The sequence below is a fragment of the Microtus oregoni genome, unplaced genomic scaffold (genome assembly GCF_018167655.1).
Source record: "Microtus oregoni isolate MIOR12 unplaced genomic scaffold, Mior012 000002F_ref0000024, whole genome shotgun sequence".
NCBI lineage: Eukaryota > Metazoa > Chordata > Mammalia > Rodentia > Cricetidae > Microtus > Microtus oregoni.
In genome coordinates this window covers 27514822-27534420 of record NW_024543061.1, presented here as the reverse complement: position 1 = coordinate 27534420, position 19599 = coordinate 27514822, and the positions used below count along the sequence as shown (strand labels likewise).

Here is a 19599-nt window from a genome sequence, read left to right as displayed (position 1 = left end):
CGGCCAGCAGCTCATGGTACACTTCAAAACTTCATGCTCTCCCCCTAGAGACAGTAAGAATGTTCCAGAACTACATTTTCACACGGGATGCTTTGCAGGAATGGGGTTTGCATTTCTGAGCATGCTCAATTTAAGATGTAACCTATATAATAAATAAATAAATCTGTAGCTGGGCAGTGGTGTCGCACACCTTTATTCCCAGTATTCAGGAGGCAGAGGCAGGGGGATTTCTGTGAGTCTGAGGCCAGCCTAGTCTACAAGAGCTAGTTCCAGGACAGGCTCCAAAGCTACAGAGAAACCTTGTCTTGATAAACCAAAAAAAAAAAAAAAAAAAAAAAAGAGCGAGAGAGATTTATTTCATTATTTGATGTGTATATGTGTTTGTCTGCATGTATGTCTGTGGACTGCACGTGTGCCTAGTGCCTGCAGAAACGAGAAAAGGGTATCAGATACCCCTTGAACTAGAGGTACAGATGGTTGTGAGCTGTCATGTAGATGCTGAGAATCAAACCCAAGTTCCTTGGAAGAGCAGCCAGTGCTCCTTACCACTGAGCCATCTCTCCAGCCCCTCATTATCTTCTTCAGTAGTACACCTTACAGTATCAGATCTGCTTTGAGATTGCCCATGTAGGGAATTAGGAATTAAGGTCTGAATATTTAAGACATCATAAGTCACTTGGGTCAGGCTCCAAGCGGTGGTTCTGATTGTTATACTGTGGAAATTTTTGCTCTCCTATCATCCGGCTCCTTCCCATGCCAGTCCCTGACAGAGCAGTAAAATCAAGTCATTGCCTAGGGGTGAAGCTAATCTGGAGCTCCTGAACAGAGGCCTAGTGAGGCTTAGTGATCTGTCAGGGTTGTGGGAATACAAGGCATTGAAGGTGAAGGGAGCAGTCTTAAATTCACAGAAATATACTTGCTTCTGACTCTGGAGTGCTGGGATTAAAGGTGTGTATGAGATCACATCTGGCAACCATACTTTATTTTAAACTCCACGGTCACTGATCTGCTGGATAACCCCAGCAGTTCCTCCCACAGAATCAGGCCTGATTGGAAAGTACTTTGCCAAGCACATGGAGCCGGAGCCTGAGCAGCAGCAACCCCCTCAGCCCCCAGTGGGCTTCCTTGGCACCAAATGGAGACTCCCCAGCCCAACAGCCCACCCTTGCAGAGGTATCTTCTGTGGCACTCACTGCAAGTCCTTGGCATGCAGACTTGTTCCGTTCTGTTCTAGTCTGTTCTTCTTCCCCCTTTATTTAACTGTAAGACAAATATTACTCTACAGCCTCTCCTTACTGGAAGGAAATTTCCTTTCCTGTTTCTCACCAACTCTTCTGCCTGTTTTCCCTCTGGTTTGGACTGTTGAATGTAGATAGTGCCCTAGGATTTCTGGATAGGTCTTTTCTCTAGAACCCCAGAGTTAAAATTGGGAGCCAGCCCTGAAGTGAGTGCCATGCCCACAATGCTACAGCATCCAAGTAGGGTGTCCCCTACTAGTGACAGAAGGGAAGTCCTTCCCACAGAGCTGTTAAACTAACATGTTTCAGGGGGGTTCTTTTGGATCCTTGTGCTGTGGCCAGCCCTGACAGCTTTTTTTGCCACCGTCTGGAGAAGTACAGAAACGACATTTCTTATGAGTTCTCAGCCCTTTAGATTGAAAACACTGGCACATCCTCCCTAAGGTTGCTAGGGAACCATGCCTGTCTTTTCATTTTTTTTCCTTTGTTGTCCTGGGAGCTGAACCGGGATCCCTTATATCCCAGGCAAATGTTATATAGCCAGCTCATCTCTTTCTTTTTGTTTGAATTCTTTTGGGCTTTTTGAGGCTTAGGACATTTTTTTTAAATATTTATTTATTTATTATGCACGCAGTGCTCTGTCAACATGTATCTCCGCAGGCCAGAATTGGGCACCAGATATCATCACAGATGGCCGTGAGCCACCATGTGGTTGCTGGGAACTGAACTCAGGACCTCTGGAAGAGCAGCCAGTGCTCTTAACCTCTGAGCCATCTCTCCAGTCCCCGACATTTTTTTTTTAAATAAGAGTTTAAAATTTTATTTATGTGCATGCGTGTGTCTCTATGTATGTTGCAAGAATCTTTTTTTTTTTTTTTTTGGTTTTTCGAGACAGGGTTTCTCTGTGGCTTTGGAGCCTGTCCTGGAACTAGCTCTGTAGACCAGGCTGGTCTCGAACTCACAGAGATCTGCCTGCCTCTGCCTCCCGAGTGCTGGGATTAAAGGCATGCACCACCATCGCCCGGCTCTGCAAGAATCTTTTGGGAATAAGCACTCCAATACCAATAAGAGAGGAAGAGAGGAGATGTATTCATTCGTGGACCAAAGCCAGGATAACTCCTAAAAGGCCTCCATCCGAGGACCAGTTTGTCTTCTCATTTTCTATTTTAAAACCACTAGGAGGATGAGCAAGCAAGATTTTACAGACGTGAACTTGGCAGTCAGCTCATTTTTTTTCCAATTTTTAAAAAAGATTTAATTATTGCTGGGCAATGGTAGCTCATGCCTTTAATCCCAGTACTATGGAGGCAGAGGCAGGTGGATCTCTGTGAGTTCAAGGCCAGCCTTGTCTACAGAGAGAGTACCAGGACAGGATTCAAAGCTGCACAGAGAAAACTTGTACCAAAAACAAAACGACAACAACAAAAAGATTTACTTATTTATTATATGTAGTGTTCTGCCTGCACGCCAGCAGAGGACATCAGATCTCATCATAAGGGGCTGTGAGCCACCACGTGGTTGCTGGGAATTGAACTCAAGGTCTCTGGAAGAGCAGCCAGTGCTCTTAACTCTGAGCCATCTCTTAACTTCTGAGTCATCTCTCCAGCCCCCAGCTTTTTGTTTTTTAAAGGCACAAATTCTAGATGGCAGGGTAAGCTTTCGTGGTCAGGTTGTTAAGAGCAACAGCCCATTGTTTCAGCCACATCTCTAGGTCATTCTGTTCCAAGTAGAGAGTAAAATCATGCTTGAGAAGGAGCAGTACAAATAGTGCTTTAAGAAACTCTGATAATTAGTCGGGGTTTTTTTTTTTAACCTTATTCCATATCAATGTATATGCATGCATTTATGGGTATGTCCACAGAGGCCAAAAGAGGGAGTTTGTGACGGTGTCCAGTGTGAGTGTTGGCAACTGAACTCAGATCCTCTGGAAGAACAGCAAGCCGTCTTAACTGCTGGACCATGCTCTAGCCCTTTAGGCCTTTTGAATTAAGTTAATTAATTCATTTACTTAGTTTGAGACAGGGTCTCTCTTTGTAGCCCAGGCTGTCCTGGAACTCATTATTTAGACCAGGCTGGCCTTGATCTCACAGAGATCTGCCTTCCTCTGCCTCCTGAGTGCTGGGATTAAAAGAAAGGGTTACTCTTCCATGCCTGGTTTTTGGCCACATTTTTAAAAAGAGGAAATATGAAAATTTCAGACTCTTTGGTACTAGGTCAAGAGACATAAGATATACAGAGATACCAGAGTGGTTTGGAGAGCCCTGATGTAGTTTGTAACTATAGGATACTAAGTCCAAACCATCAGGAAGACACTTGTGGGAAATCTTAGCTAACTGGTCTACCAATAGCTTCACAGCATGGCCTGTGCTGTAGATTAAGGAAAAGGATGGCCTTCAAATGGGTCATTGAAATCCCAACCTAGTTTACAGCTTAAAAACTTTCCCCAAAGATCAGAAAAATAGGCCAAAGTGCCATATGCTCAACATTTTTTTGCTCCCATGTGACAGATGTTGAAGACTGGCTCCACAGGAAATGTTCTGGAGGCTTTGTCCCTTCGTTGTGTCTGTCCCACTGGCTGCCCTTTCACGGTGGCCTGACAAGTAGAAGCTGTAGCTGAGCATACAGCAGCAGCCTTCAACTACGGCTTGTCAGAATACTGTGCCGTTCTAGAAGAAGCTCACACATGTGCACGTACCATTTCCACAGCTTTTAGCTCAGGAGCTCAGGCCTTTTCTCAGATCACAAACACACATCTCAAGCCTTTGCTTGGAATAATTGACGGTTAGAAGGCTGTCACCTGCAGCGCACATCTCTTGGGTTTGTGAGGTATAGGTCAGCTCAGCTGGATGGCTGTGTGTTGAACAGCATTCTTATTGTCCTTCTCAGGAGTGTGAATTCTAATTGGTCTTGATAATAAAAGCCTAGAGTCAGATATTAGGAGGTGAAAGCTGAAATATCAGAGAAACAGAGCAGCCAGCCACTAGTTCTTTGCTCTATAAATTCCTCAGACCGAATGTTGTCTCTACAAAACCTCAGACTGAATCCTGAGGTCCTGTCTCCTCCTGGCTTAGATTCTTCTTTCCACCCAGCCATATCACTTCCTGTCTCCACCTCCCAAGCGCTGGGATTAAAGTTGTGAGCCACCACCACTTAACTCTGGGTCTCTTCTTTCCCAGGATGACCTTGAGCTCACAGAGATCGGTTTGCCCCTCCTGTCTTCTGAGTGCTGGGGCTAAAGGTGTGTGTCACTACTGCCTGACCTCTATGGCTAACTAGTGTGGCTAGCTCTGCACTCTGATCTTCAGGAAAGGACAGGATCTTGGCCCCTTGGGTCTCAGGATTTCGTAGAGGTAAGAACTAGTGGCTGCTTCTCTGATCCTTCAGCTTTCACCCCCAATTGCTGACTTCAGGTTTTTATTATTAAGACCAATTAGAATCCTTGCCTCAGGAACCGGCACACATATTATGAAAGCCTGTTTGTACCCTTTGCAATGACTTCCACGTAATGATCATGTCAGACACAAGCAGTCACATTGCGTGTCCCTGTTCTTATCTCTCTTGGAGAGGTTATTGTGCATGTGGCACATGGGGGTTTGCTCAGTTTGAACGCAGGGCCGTAGGCAGGCTATGCTGGTATTCTGAATTGCATCTCTGTTCTGGTACAACATGGTTAGAACAGCTGGGCAGTGGTGGTGCACACCTTTAATCCCAGAACTTGGAAGGCAGAGACACACAATCTCTGTGAGTTTGAGGCCAGACTGGTCTACAGAGTGAGATCCAGGATAGTCAGGACTGTTACACGGAGAAACCCTGTCTCAAACAAACAAACACCCAAATGATTAGAACATAGGAACACAATGGTAGGAGGAGGAGAAAAGGCTTACAAGATGCCTCTTGGGGGACATGAAACCACAGAGGTCTGCTGGAAGAGATCCATATCTAAATTGGAGAGTTCTAAACTTTATGAGATGCCCAGTCACTGATGTGGGGTTCTCCTCTGTATGCTTTGAATGTTTTATTGCCATTGATTAATAAGAAGCTGCTTTGGTCTATAGCAGGGCAGAATATAGCAAGGTGGGAATTCCAAGCAGAGATAGAGGAGGAAAGAAGGCAGAGTCAGGGAGAGGCCATGTAGCTGCCCAAGGAGAAAGACACTAGAACCTTACCACTAGAACGTTACTGGTAAGCCACAGCCTTGCGAGGATACACAGATTAATAGAAATAGGTTAATTTAAGATATGAGAGCTGGCTAGGAATATGCTTGAGCCATTGGCCAAACAGTGTTGTAATCAATATGGTCTTTGTGTGATTATTCAGATCTGGGTGGCTGGAAATGAAAGCACAGTGCCTGTTTACAAGTCACTGTGATTCAAGCCTCCTGAGTGCTGGCATTCCCTGCCCGTGCCACCTCACCTGGTCTGCTCTCTTTAAACAGGGACCATAATCCCTATCACAGAGATACGTTATGGTCACTACGGTGCTCAAATCCAGAGAACTAAGATTATAGGTGTGCACCACTGGACCTTGCCTTGAAAGAAGTGATAACATAAACCGTTGTTTTGAATTTAAATGATTTAAAATATTTATCATATATTCACAGAAAAGGAGATGCTAGAAAATATGATGGTTCTCTTTTAAAATCTGAAGCTCTCCTATACTGGCCTGGTGGTTGTGACATTTACATTTCTACCAGTAGTGTAATATACTTTAATTTCTCCACATCCTCTTCAATACTTGTTATTATTCCCAATTTGTATTTATTTTTGTATTTGACTATTTCTGGTTATAGTTTTGCATTTTTCTGAATAGTGGTTGTACTTTTGTGTTCCTACTTATATGTTAGGGAAAATATTCAATTCTCTAGCTTGTTTTATTTTTAAAATGTGTTCACTATAGTGAACTCACTAATAAAAACAGCACATATCTAGATTAAAGTAAACACTTAAATCCTGACATCAGGATCCCCAAAGATGTTTGCATTTCTATAGTTCCTACACTATGAACAATGATGCTAATAAGTAGAACAGATAAAGAAAATGGGGCGAGGGTTGAGTTGTCGTGGTCCGGTACTAGCCCAGACCATACATTATTTCTCAGAACCAGAGGGGAGGCTTGGCATTAAAGACACAACTCACATGGCTTTTTTGGGAGGGAGATTCTCAATGATCCCTCATGAAATCCTAAGTTTACATCCTGAAAATTCCTTGTGTTTATTCTTTTTTTTTAAAAAAAATATTTCTTTATTTATTATGTATACAATACTCTGTTTGTGTGTATGCCTGCAGGCCAGAAGAGGGCAGCAGACCCCATTACAGATGGTTGTGAGCCACCATGTGGTTGCTGGGAATTGAACTCAGGACCTTTGGAAGAGGAGGCAATGCTCTTAACCTCTGAGCCATCTCTCCAGCCCCCTTGTGTTTATTCTTCAAACAGCCTTTATGCCAAAATGTAAATCGAGGGTAAATTCATTAGCATTTTGTTTCCTAGGTAACCAGGTGAATGACTTTAGTCTCGTTCACATCTTTCTCTGCCCTCTCTGTCATATCTCCCTATCTTCCTGCTCTGTCATGTAGGCCAAATTAGCAACTTTAACCCAGGCATCCTCCAAATTACAAAGAAGGAGCAGAACAACATCCTGACCCTGGAGACAGCCTATCTGTAAATGCTGGGTGACCACCTCTGTGTGGCAGGTGCAAACTGTGGCCTGAGATTGTGGACGCCATACCATGTAGAAATATGGGCCGTACATTGAGTCAAGGCTCAATGGTTAAGAACATGACCAGAGATAACCTGGGTTCAGTTCCCAGATGTTGGTTTACACTCATCTGTAACCCCAGTTCAAGGGGATTCAATGTCCTTTTCTAGTCTCTGTGGTTACTTCATGCATGTAGTGCATAGACATACAGGCTGTACTAATTTTTTTTTAAATTTATTTATTATGTATACAATATTCTGTCTCTGTGTGTATGCCTGAAGGCCAGAAGAGGGCGCCAGACCTCTTTACAGATGGTTGTGAGCCACCATGTGGTTGCTGGGAATTGAACTCAGAACCTCTGGAAGAACAGGCAATGCTCTTAACCACTGAGCCATCTCTCCAGCCCTGTACTAATTTTTTTATATTACAATAATACTGTTTTTCTGCTGACACAGTAAGCCAGATCAAGCCAAAGAGGAAAAGTAAAAGAACAGATTGTTTATTTGAGCAAAGCAACTCCCTGGTGAGCTCTCTAGTCCTAGAGATAGAGGCCAGAAAGTCACACACCCGAACTAAAGCAGGGAGCTTACATAGATTATAGGTGAGGGGTGAAGACGTGTCGGCCATAAACTGGGTTTGTGCCCAAGTGTGGTCAAAAGTGACCACTTTAGGTGGGGACTTGAGTGGGTTGGCAACTTCAGGGGAGGAGCTGCTATGGCCACCAAGAATGCAGAACTAGGCTGTTTGATGCTTTCCCTTGTTGGAGATTCTGAGAGGGTGGGGTCTGGAGGAGAGAGAGAGAGAGAGAGAGAGAGAGAGAGAGAGGAAGGGAAGGAGGGAGGGAGGAATGGGGCTTTCCTGATGAAGCAGAAGTGAGCAGTAGGTTTCAACTGAACATGTAGGAAATATCCATACACATCAGATAAAATAATTTAAAAGTAATGACCTGCCGTCAGCACTGCAGACAAATCTCATTAAATTATAAAAGAGGAAAATGGGGTGGATATAGATGTGAATGTGATTATCAACTAGACACCATGTACACATGCCATAGAATATAATCCAATCTTAAATATATGAGAAAATCCTTTCATGCGGTCTGGAGAGAAGGCTCAGTGTTGTGAGATATTTGACCACTGTGTGGAGATGTGTCAATGTGATTGGCTTAATAAAAAGCTGAACGACCAATAGCTAGGCAGAAGTTAGGTGGGGTTTCTGGGCAGAGAGAGGAACTCAGGGTTAGAATCTGCTGAGGCAGAAGCCAGCCAGACACAGTGGAGGAGTGGTAAAGAGACCTGTGGAAGAGTGCAGATAAATAGAAGCAGGCGGATTTGAATTATAAAAGCTATTTGGGAACAAGCCTAGGCAAAAAGCCAGATTTCATAATTAATAATAACTCTCCATGTCATTATTTGGGGACTGGCGGTCCAGAGAAAGTCTGACGAGAAAGACTAGCTACAGTTCGGTGGTCAAAGGACATGTTGCTCTGGCAGAGGACTCAGGTTTAATTTCCAGCACCCACATGGTGGCTCATGACCATCTGTAACTCCAGTTCCAGTGAATTCAGTGTTCTCTTCTGAGCTCCATGGGCACTAGGCACTCATGTGGTGCACAAACATACATGTAGACAAGACGCCCCACAAAAAATGAATGAATGAATATAAAAATAAAATAACGGGATATTTTGAAAAATGTTATCATACAAATAGAATAGTAAAAAGAGCTCATCTTCACATCTCTCCAGACCTTGGGCAGGCTTCATCCGTCACCTGTGTGTTCAGAGGAGAGGCAGGGGGTACGTGGGTTATAAAGGACAAGACCTTTTTTATTGAAAGGAAAACTCAGTCATGTCACCAGGAAAGCTGGTGTTTGACCCAGCTACCACACTCACTAGGACTTACTACCAAGGAAACCCACTAACTGAATAACCACACCTCAGAGGGTCAAGGTCACACCAGACAATAAAGGAAGCAACCCAGCTACCAGTTGTGCACAGAACGCCCAATATGAAAGCTGCCCAGTGCTCAGGGGTCCCAACTCATCCTTTAGGGACTATATCCTTTTAAAGATCGGCAAGTGGGTTTCAGCCAGACACCTGAGGCCATGGGGAACAACACACTGTTCTAGTCACTGTTTTCTCAAGCTGGACTGAGGCAAGTCCCTGAAACACACACAAAAAAATCTCCCAAGTGACTTGAGTTTACATAAGGACATTACCTCCAGCTCTGGAACCTCTGACTCCTTAAGGAGATAATGATCCTGCCTTCCTCTCCACAGTAAAGGACAGGGCAGGAGCTGGAGGGGAACAGAGTTCCAGTTCCCTGGAAAGACACACAACCCAGAGACCTTGACTGACAGTAAAGGAAAAACTAAGCTGCAGAGAATGCAGGGGATGATGACTCAATGGGTAAGCGAGGACTTACCTCTAGTGTTCAAGTATGAGGATTTGCATTCAGATTTCAGGCTGCACAGGCGCCCATAACCCTATGGCTGGAGCAGCAGAGGTTGAAATTCTTACCCTAGGGCCCACCATATGCTTTCCAACTAGGAGGTTGGGTCCTTTTAAAGAAACTGAACAGAGACCTGCCAGAGTCCAGCTCCTGTGGGTTCAGGTCCTGAAGAGGAGGTGCGGGGTTGGCCAAGGGAAGGAGGAGACCGACCTGATGTGAGAGATCTGAGGGTGTGTTGGGATGGCTGCCTGTTTACTGAAAAAAGCCTGCGCCTATTATGCTCTATAACTGCACAATATAATTGCAGACTCAGTGAGTCAGGGATGAAAGTAGCCAGCTCCCAGACAAAAGTGGTAAATTCAGCAAGTATGTAAATGCCTGTTCTCAAAGGTTCATTAGTCAGTGTTAGGGGCACAAGTTCCTCCTACCAGAGATAAGGAAAAAGACTGCTCTTAGCAAGCAGGAACTTTCCTCAAGCCCCTGAGGGAATGGAGGCCCTTTTCCAGACGCCTGACTTTGGGAAAGGACTCCCTTGGGGACCAGACACTCCACTACACTTTAAGAGTAGTTTTCCTTCAAGGGGCATGGTGGTACTGCAAACACTGATTGTGTCCCTTTGTGTTTTAGTCTTACTATATGGGCCTGTTCCCCTCATATGCACTCAGAAAGGGAAGGTTCTGATGTCTTGTTCTTCTTCCGTTATACAGTATCATTCTGCTCTCTCTATACTTATTAACTGAACTCTTGCCCTTAACGGTCCAAGCTCTGGATCTGGACTGCACGCCCTTCATACTTGGGGTTAGGTGTGCCCAGTTAGCAAATCTCCACCCTTCCTTTTCTCCATGTCACCAGGAGGGCACAACGGGGATTCCTGTGTGCAGATATGATTCTACGGTGGCAGGGATTTTTTTTTCAAAGAATTATTTAAAGCTACCATTTTATACATTTTCATCCTTCAAAGTCCTCACAAAATTTCCCAAAGGAAAAAGCATAATAGAACTCCCACAACACAGTGAAAATCATTTTTTTTTTTTTTGTTTTTCAAGACAGGGTTTCTCTGTGGCTTTGGAGCCTGTTCTGGAACTAGCTCTTGTAGACCAGGCTGGTCTCGAACTCAGAGATCTGCCTGCCTCTGCCTCCTGAGTGCTGGGATTAAAGGCGTGAGCCACCACCCGCCTGGCTCACAGTGAGAATTATTAAAGTCTGGCTACACAGGATGGCTGCCTATGTATTGAAGAACTAACGACTCTCAGAGTTGCCTGAATAATGGGCTGTACTATCTATCCAACAGATGTGCAGGACACTGTCACTGTTTCACAGCAGTTCCATCCCTGAGAGCCACAATCAAAACAAAAGTCTTGTCAGATGGCCTTGGTTGGTCTGGAGCTCACCACTAGACCAGGCTGACCCTGAACTCGGATATCCACCTACCTCTGCCATGCTGGCATTAAAAGCGTTCAGTACCACACTCAGCCTCAACTAGATTTAGCTGAGTCCGCAGCAGCCACCTTTGATGATGGCTTGTTAGAGCCACTCTGCTGTTCCAGGAGCTCCCTGTGCACATACCATCCTTCACAGGTTTCCTTTACACACACCCAGAGGCACAAAAAAGGTCACATCTTTGCTTGAAAGACTGAGGGCTAGAATGCAGCCTCCAGTTTGTGAGGCCTGGGCTGGGTGGCATCGCCTTATAAAGGAAGGCTGTTCTTTGAAGCCTGTTCCTACTCTTCACAATTTCTCCCCACTAGCAAGGCACGGTGGCACACACAGTCCTAGCACTGGGGAGGCAGAGGTAAGCTGAGTTTTGAGGCTAGCCTGGTCTACACAGCAAGTTCCAGGACAGAGTTGCACAGTGAGACCCTGTCTCAAAGACAAAAACTCCAACAACAAAAAAGATTAAAAAAACAACTACTGTCCACTTTATGATTAAGTCAGACATAAGTAGCGATGCTGCGTCTTGTGTTACTGCTCTTGTACTAAACTCAGGGTTATTTTAGTGGGGATGGAGTGGCTCAGAGTTGGCGTTTTGAACCCAAGTCCTTCAGCCTGTTAAGCGACCACCCCTGGGCTACCAGTCCTGCTAAAGTATACTTGCAATGTAGCATCCTAACCTAAAATACTCAAAAAGCTAAAGCTTTTCAACATCTAACATAATGCCAGAAGAATTCTGTAACTCATGTGGCTTCACTGAGAACGGTCATTGGCTCATGTACTTGAATACTTGGTCCCCAGTTGATTGGAAGGATTAGACGTGCTACTAGAGGTAGGCTTTGCAAGTTCAAAAAGCCCAGGCCACTGCTCCAGCACCATGTCTGCCCATTGCCATGCTCCTTATCATGATGGTCATAGACTCATCCTCTAAACTGTAAGCCCCGTCCCCCCTCAAACTTTTTCCCCTGTAAATTGTTTTGGTCATGGTGTTTTCCCACAGCAACAGAAAAGTAACGAAGGCAGATCATGGCATGGCATATGATAAACATGAAACTCCTTTGTCCCAAGAATTTTGTATAAGGGACTCAACCCAAATTTGAAGTCACAGGAGGTCAAAGGCACTAGAACTAATGTTTGAAAGTCATACATTTGTAGCCCATTTGCTCAGTGTTACTGACTTCCTTCTTTTCTTTTTTGAGATAGGGTTTCTAAGTAGCTATAGAGCCAGTCCTGGAACTCGCTCTGTAGACAAGGCTGGCTTCAAACTCAGAGATCTGCCTGCCTCTACCTCCCAAGTGCTGGGGGATTAAAGGCGTTGGCATGTTACTGATTTCTTATCTCTTTTCATATTGAGTCAAGAAGCTTCTACTTGAGTTCATAAAACAGCTCAAGAACATCTGGTGTGAGAAGAGTAACTACTCAACTTCAACATTCAGAACACCAGAGATGCATGTACTCTGAGTATCACAAAAGTTTATTTAGCAAAAAGGTTTTTTTTTTTTTTTTATGAAAATGTACATGACTCAATTCTACACCCAAGTCAAACAGTCCTTCAGGGAAGTATGTGGACTCCTCTGCCGAACAGCCATTGTTTAGACTCTTTCCAAGGCTTCTAACATGATGATGCTGTTTCCTCGTATGACCTAGAGAAAAAAAGTCAGTCGAAAATAATTAATCTAAAAGACAAATAATACTTTTCTAATATGACACATCAGTGAGGCTTTTCTCAAACCACAGGAACCAAGTTAAAGTTACTTATCTTATTCATTCATTCTTGAGATAGGGTTTCTCTATAGCTTTGAAGCCTGTCCTAAACTAGCTCTTGTAGACCAGGCTGGCTTCGACCTCAGAGATCTATCTGCCTCTGCCTTCTGTGTGCTGGGATTAAAGGCATGCACCACCACCACCTGGCTGGGACCAAGTTAATTTTTAAATCAAGACACGAGTGAGGGGGCTGGAGAGCTGGCTCAGAGGTTAAGAGAATTGCCTGCTCTTCCAAAGGTCCTGAGTTCAATTCCCAGCAACCACATGGTGGCTCACAACCATCTGTAATGGGGTCTAGTGCCCTCTTCTGGCCTGCAGGCATACACACAAACAGAATATTATATACATAATAAATAAATATTAAAAAAAAAAAGACACAAGTGAGGTATGGTGGCACACACCTTTAATCCCAGTAACTCAGAGGCAGAAGGATCTCTCTGAGTTCCAGGTCACCCAGGGATGCACAATGAAATACTGTTTTAAGGAAAACAAACAAAAAACAAAAGCAACACCAACAAGAAGTAAAGCACCACGTCTCCCAGGCCTATTAGAAGAGACTGAAACCATGATATCAGGACTGGAAAGTAATGATTAGCTTTATGAGACGCCAAGTCATTGTGACTTAGCTTTTGGGAACCAGGGTTACAGGATTGTGCCAACCGTCAGCTGTTTCTTCATCTTTAAACAGGGCCAATAAATTTATACTCCTGAGAATAGCAATCATTATTATTATTGCACTAAGATTCTGAGGGGTAAGATTAGAGGTGTGCATCACCACACTGAGCTCTGAAATAAGCAATACCATAAGCTTTTAATCTGAAATGATGTAAAAAAATCATTTAAAATACATGAGTAAAATAGTAAAAGGGGCTACCTTTACCTTGCTACTACCAGACTGAGCAAAACCAAAAAGTCCAAGGGGCTGGGCACTGAGCTCAGTGGCTGAGGTCATACTTTCACCTTAGATGTTAGAAGGAAAATGGTCCTTACAGGCTCAGAGGACATGCACGGGCTTTGAGGTTTCACAAGCTCAAGCCAGGCCCTGCGTCAAGCTCTCTCCCTGTTACATATGGATCCAGATGTAGAACTCTCAGTTACACACTATTGTCTGTCTATATGCTTCCTGTAATGATAATAGACTAAATCTTCGAACTGTAAGCAAGACCCAATTAAACGTTCTCCTTTAGCAGAGTTGCTGTGATCATGTTGTCTCATCAGAACAATAGAAACCCTAACTAAGATGGGGGAGTAGGGAGAGAGGATATGACTTCTTATCACAAGAATGTCCTTGTACAAATCTGGGCGTACCACTTATGAGGACTATGGTATATAAGACATGCATGTCCTGCAATTTAAATACCGTGTCTTACTGAGGAACACAAAAACCTTTCAAACCTTTCTTCTGTGGCCACAGGACTACTGTTTAATGAATGTGGGAAAGTCCATGTCTAGTACGAAAGCTCAGTTGCATATGGTGGCTGCTCAAACCGGTAACCCCAGCCCTTTCAGAGCTTGAAGGAGTACCCTGAGTTCCAGGTCGTACAGCCAGAACCTTATCTTACCCACCCCCCTTTCTGGTTTATCTTATTTTCGGTCATAAATGGCTGTCATAATGTTTAGCATTCATGCCAAGTATGCAAAGTAGTGGCCTGTGTGTGCTAGGTAAGTATTATAACACTGAGCTACATTTGTGGGCCCCAAACCTGTATTTTTCCTGATTACTTATTTTATATTAAAGTTTTTTATTACATGAAAGTTTTGGCTGCACGTCTGGTGCCCAGGAAGGTCAGAGGAGGGCACTAGATACCCTGGAGCTGGGGTTAAGGATGGTTGGCAGCTGCAGCTTGGGCGCTAGGAATCAAAACCCAGTAATCCCAGCACTTGGGAGGCAGAGGCAGGTGGATCTCTGTGAGTTCGAGACCAGCCTGGTCTACAAGAGCTAGTTCCAGGGACAGGCTCCAAAACCACAGAGAAACCCTGTCTCAAAAACCAAAATAAATAAATAAATAAAAAATAAAAAAATAAAAACAAACAAACAAAAAAAAAACCCAGCCCTTTGCAAGATCAACAAGTGCTCTTAAGTGCTGAGCCAGGGGCTGGAGAGAGTGGTTCACAGTACTGGCTATCTGCACCTCCAGTTCCAGAGGATCTGACACTCTCTTCTGGCCTCCATAGGCACCAGGCAAACGCATGACACACAGATATACACACAGGCAAAACATCCATATACACCAAATAAAAATAATTAAACAAATAAAAACAGCCAAGCCATTTTGGCCAACTCCTGAAACCTGTATAGTATCAACAAGATATCCTGGGGTATCATATGTGTGTTAGAGAATTTTTACTGTAATCAGGTCTGGCTACGAATGGTCATGTCTTATAGGACAAAGTTCAAAAACGGTTTCCATCAGCTAGCTGTTTCAAGACCTATGCTGAGAAGGGTCTGCAGAGATGAGATTTTATCTAGAGATAGCGGGAATATTATCACAGTTGAATGTGTCCATAGATAAAACGAAATTCAAAGTCTCAATCTTTCCTTTTATTTGCCTTTCATAGGGTAACTAACTTGGATTTAATCCGAGAAGTTGATAAGCGAAGTGAAGACATATTAAACAAAACCCTGACATCCACCTTTACTTACCACCATGCCGATGTTATTCTGTTGCCCACTAGTTGCCATCTCCACACACTCATCAATGACAAGATTCATAAAGGGATCAAAGCCCCGAAGTATGCCTTGTACATGTCTGCCACCATTTAACTTCACTGTAAGGGGAAAAGTGTCAAAAAAGCCCTTAACTGTCAACCATCCATCACATATCAGGGAGGATGTTGGGATGTGTGACCACTACCCCATACCCTTACTATCTGCCCAACACCAGCCTAATGTTTTAGTTCTTCCTTTCCTACATTTTAGCTTTTAGGACCTATGAAGACATTACATGTGATGTCTCATGTCTATAATCCCAACACTTGGCATAACGAAGGAGGGCTGATTCACAAGGAGTCTGAGACCACACAGCAAGACCCTGTCAAGACCCTGTGTCAACGACTCCCCACCAACAAAGCCTCCCCAACATATATAAGATGTATTATATTATCTTTACACAAAGGAACCAAAATTTCAAATAGCAGGGTTCAAGGTTAAGAGCTGTTGTATTGTAGATTAGAGAATTAAATGAAGGTTAAAACCCCTGTATTTTAAAATTTCAATATACTTCATGCATGGGTCAGGTAAAGGCTGTATTTTCTACATATTTACAAAAACCAGCAATTGCTGCTTGCCTGATATCCTTGGTAGCTTGTTTAAAGAAAAAACAGTTGATAAAGTTTCAAATATCACAACATTGGCAACTAACTCCCAATTCTGATGTCAGGGAGACACAGATGATATAAAGTATTAGGTATTGGCAATTAGAAATTAGGCAAAAAAAAAAAAGTCTAGCTGGAACTCTGAGAAATCTGAATGGAGATGAATTAGATTTGTGTACTTTAAATTTATATTGTCTCCAAAGATTATATATTGCTAAGACAAAAAGAAACAGAGAAATTAAGTTGGTAAGAAACTTACATGATAATTTCTTGTCCATAAATCTGAAAAAGCAAGAGTAAAAATTATGACCTACTTAAAAAAGTATAAAAAAACACAGAATCAGCTAAATTAAAATAATATTCTGGGGCTAGAGAAGATGGCTCAGGTGTTGATACTCAGGAGCTTGATATTCCTCCAGAAGACCTGAGACCAGTTTCCAACACCCACGCCACACCACTTGTAACTTTAGCTCTTGAACATCCCATCTGCGCTGAAATGCACACACCTTAATCTCAGTACTCGGGAGGCAAAGGCAGGAGGATCTCAGGTTCAAGGCCAGCCTGGTCTACAGAGCAAGCTACAAAAGGGCTGTTACAGCAGACTCCATCAGCTCCAAGACTTACTAGTGACAACACATTTTAAGAGCTGGAGAGATGGCTCAGAGGTTAAGGGCACTGGCTGCTCTTCCAGAGGTCCTGAGTTCAATTTCCAGTAACCACACGGAGGCTTACAATCATTTATAATGAGATCTGGTGTCCTTTTTTGGCATGCAGGCAGAACACTGTATACATAATAAATAAAATCTAAAAAGAAAACTATAAAAGAAAAAGAGGTGGAAAGGGGAATGCACTCAGGACAGGGAGCTCAACTTGGAAACTGCTGAGATAATGGTTTAGACATGATTAAGAACCACTTTGTTATGCTAAACTAGGAGCAAGTGGTAGAAGAGGGACTTATGAGAAAATAAAAGAGGCAAATCTAACAGTATTTTACAATTCCTAAAATCTAAGGATGAGAAGAGAAGGCACCAAACTTCAGGGAACAGGGAATAAAGTTCAGGAATAGAACAGCATGCATAAGGCCCTGCCTCAACCACAACACCACAAACCAACCAACCAAAGTCAAAACACAATTAATACAGACACAACCACTAGTTCCAGTCTCTGAAAGGCCCAAGTACATCTGTAAAGACTCAAAGGGCATTTAAGATTACAAGTAGAGAACAGTTCTTTTTTTTTTTTTAAACCAATGATCATTTTTTGCCAATTCCAATGAATCCAGAAAATATAAGACTTCATTCACAAGCGCGTTAATAAAACCAACAGTGCAAGGTAATTTCTGCTTTTTAAAATGTCCACATTATGGTTTAATAGATCTTTAACAGATCCAACTAAAAATGAAGGTTTCAGATAGAGGTTTCTTTGATAAAAAATGTGCACTCAAATACAAAATTAGTAAATATGACCTTTTCCGTACACTGGCGTCTTTACAGGACCAGTAATAAACATGCTATATACATAAAGCAGATTGTGTGGCCAGATAAACGACCCAGTATTAATCTTGCACCCTGCAGAATCTCAACCTTACATATGCGACAGGCTCAGGCCAGTCAGTAGTGTCCAAGGAGACCAAAGCTTTAAACTAGGTCCTGTCGAACTCACCGACGTCTTACTGGTTGATTTTACTGAGCACAGATTAAAAATATGCAAAAACTAGCTGTCTCTGATTAGAAAACGGATGCTCTTCTACGGACTTATGACCAGGGCAAGATACCACACAACATTTAAATTTCACTTGCATGCAAGAAGGCAAGTAAGTGTGTTTATGCATCAGAAACCTAATTCTTGGGGCTGGAGAAATGGCTCAGCACTTTCTGCTTTCTAGAGAACACGAGTTTGGCATTAAGTACCCACGCCAAGGAACTCACAACTTCCCACAACTAACTGCTCCACCGAATCCAGATCAGAAGTCCTCTCTGGCTTCCGTAGGCACTGCACCCACGTGCACAAACATGTCTGTGGGCATCAAACACACACACACAGATAAAAAAACTTCACTATAAACTTAAAAATTTTTACAAAGAGAAAAGAAAGAGGAACGGTACTTCCAAAAGTCCAAAGGAATACAAATACATTCTGTTTGTGTCAGGGTCTCACTTTTTAGCCTAGACTGTCCTGGAACGCGCGGTAATCCTCCTGCCTCAACCTCCTGAGTATTGACCCTCTGTGTAACAGCCCTAACTCTCCTGGAACTTGCTGTGTAGAGCAGGCTGGTCTCGGCCTCCGAGTGCTGGGATTAAAGTAGTGAGCCACCAAGTCCGGCTTCCCAAATGCACTTTAAAAAATAATTTATTTCATGTGCATTGGTGTTTTGCCTGCATGTATGTCTGTGTGAGGGTGTAAGATCTTTTTTTTTTTTTTTTTTGATTTTTCGAGACAGGGTTTCTCCGTAGCTTTTGGTTCCTGTCCTGGAACTAGCTCTTGTAGACCAGGCTGGCCTCGAACTCACAGAGATCCGCCTGCCTCTGCCTCCCGAGTGCTGGGATTAAAGGCGTGCGCCACCACCGCCCGGCTGAGGGTGTAAGATCTTGAGTTACAGTTGTGAGCTGCATGTGAGTGATGGGAACTGAACCCTGGTCTTCAGCAAGAACCGCTGAGCCATCTCTCCAGCCCGCCAAATGCACTTTTTAAAGCTGTGAGTTTCTGGTTCCTCACAGGAACCACGCGCCTCGGTGTAGACTGCTGCCTTGGTCCCTAGCAGGGTAGCCCTCTGGCCGCCGCCTTTGGAAGGCGGAGAACCGCCACCGCGGTAACCATGCCGACCGGACTTCAGGGCCACTTCCGGCACCCACGAGCACCGGGACCTGCGGGCGCAGCCGAGGCAAGGCGGGAGGAAGGTTCGCGCGGCCTCGGCCGGGTGGGCTTTACTCACTTCTTCAGTTCAGGAGGGTGGGCCTTGCTCATGGCGGCTCTTCAGCGGGCTCGGCACGACGGAAAGGAGCGGACGGCCTTACAGACGCACGCGCGGCAAGCCAGGCGCGGATGTCTGACGTCACCGCCGCGCGAGGCAACCGCTTTCCGGTAAGCATTACCTTAGTCTCGCGATACTGAGAAGACCGCCTGAAGCAGCGCCGCGCTTCCGGTCGTGTTGTGACTGGCCAGGACTGAGAGGCGGTGCCTCGAGTAAGCGGCTTTTGTGTGAAATTCAAACGGCGGGTTCCGCGCTTCTCTGTGTCACTTTTTAAAATTCTTCTCTTTTCTTTTTTCTTTCTGTTTACATTTTCGTCGTTTCTCCTCCCTTTTCCTCGTCCTCCCCGTTTTTGGTGGAATTGATGCGGGCGTCTGGCTCGCCGTGTAGTCGACGCTGGTCTAGAACCCGTCTTGTCTCTGCCTCCCGTGGTTACAGGCTGCTGCACCACGCAGCCCCTTGTTTGCTAAGTGTACCCAGGCGAAGGTGACGGCTCCTGAAGCACCCACATTAACGAATGGCTTCTCTGCACCAGTAGCGGAAGGGGCCGAGGCTGACTAGGATGTGAATCCAGAGCCTGGTGTTCTTAACCCGCAGCCCGCAGTTCCAACACTGCCTCCCGAACCCCACTTGGCACATCTCGGTCCCTGCACATAAAATGCATGTGAACCACATGCAAGTCCTGAGGTCTTGCGCCTGCCTCTGCCTCGTGTCCTGGGGATAGATAAAGGTGGGCAC

The 19599-nt window shown here is 44.2% G+C and overlaps 1 protein-coding gene across 1 annotated transcript; it reads right to left on the bottom strand.

Annotated features, from left to right (window-relative positions):
• Positions 1-12270: 12270 nt before the first annotated feature.
• Positions 12271-18956, bottom strand: Snrpg (small nuclear ribonucleoprotein polypeptide G). Its single transcript, XM_041640373.1, has 4 exons — positions 18826-18956; positions 16153-16175; positions 15223-15347; positions 12271-12457 (listed from the first exon to the last, which is right to left on the bottom strand). Exons 1-4 carry the CDS (start codon positions 18855-18857, stop codon positions 12407-12409), a joined length of 231 nt encoding a protein of 76 aa, XP_041496307.1. The 5' UTR covers positions 18858-18956; the 3' UTR covers positions 12271-12406.
• Positions 18957-19599: the final 643 nt, after the last annotated feature.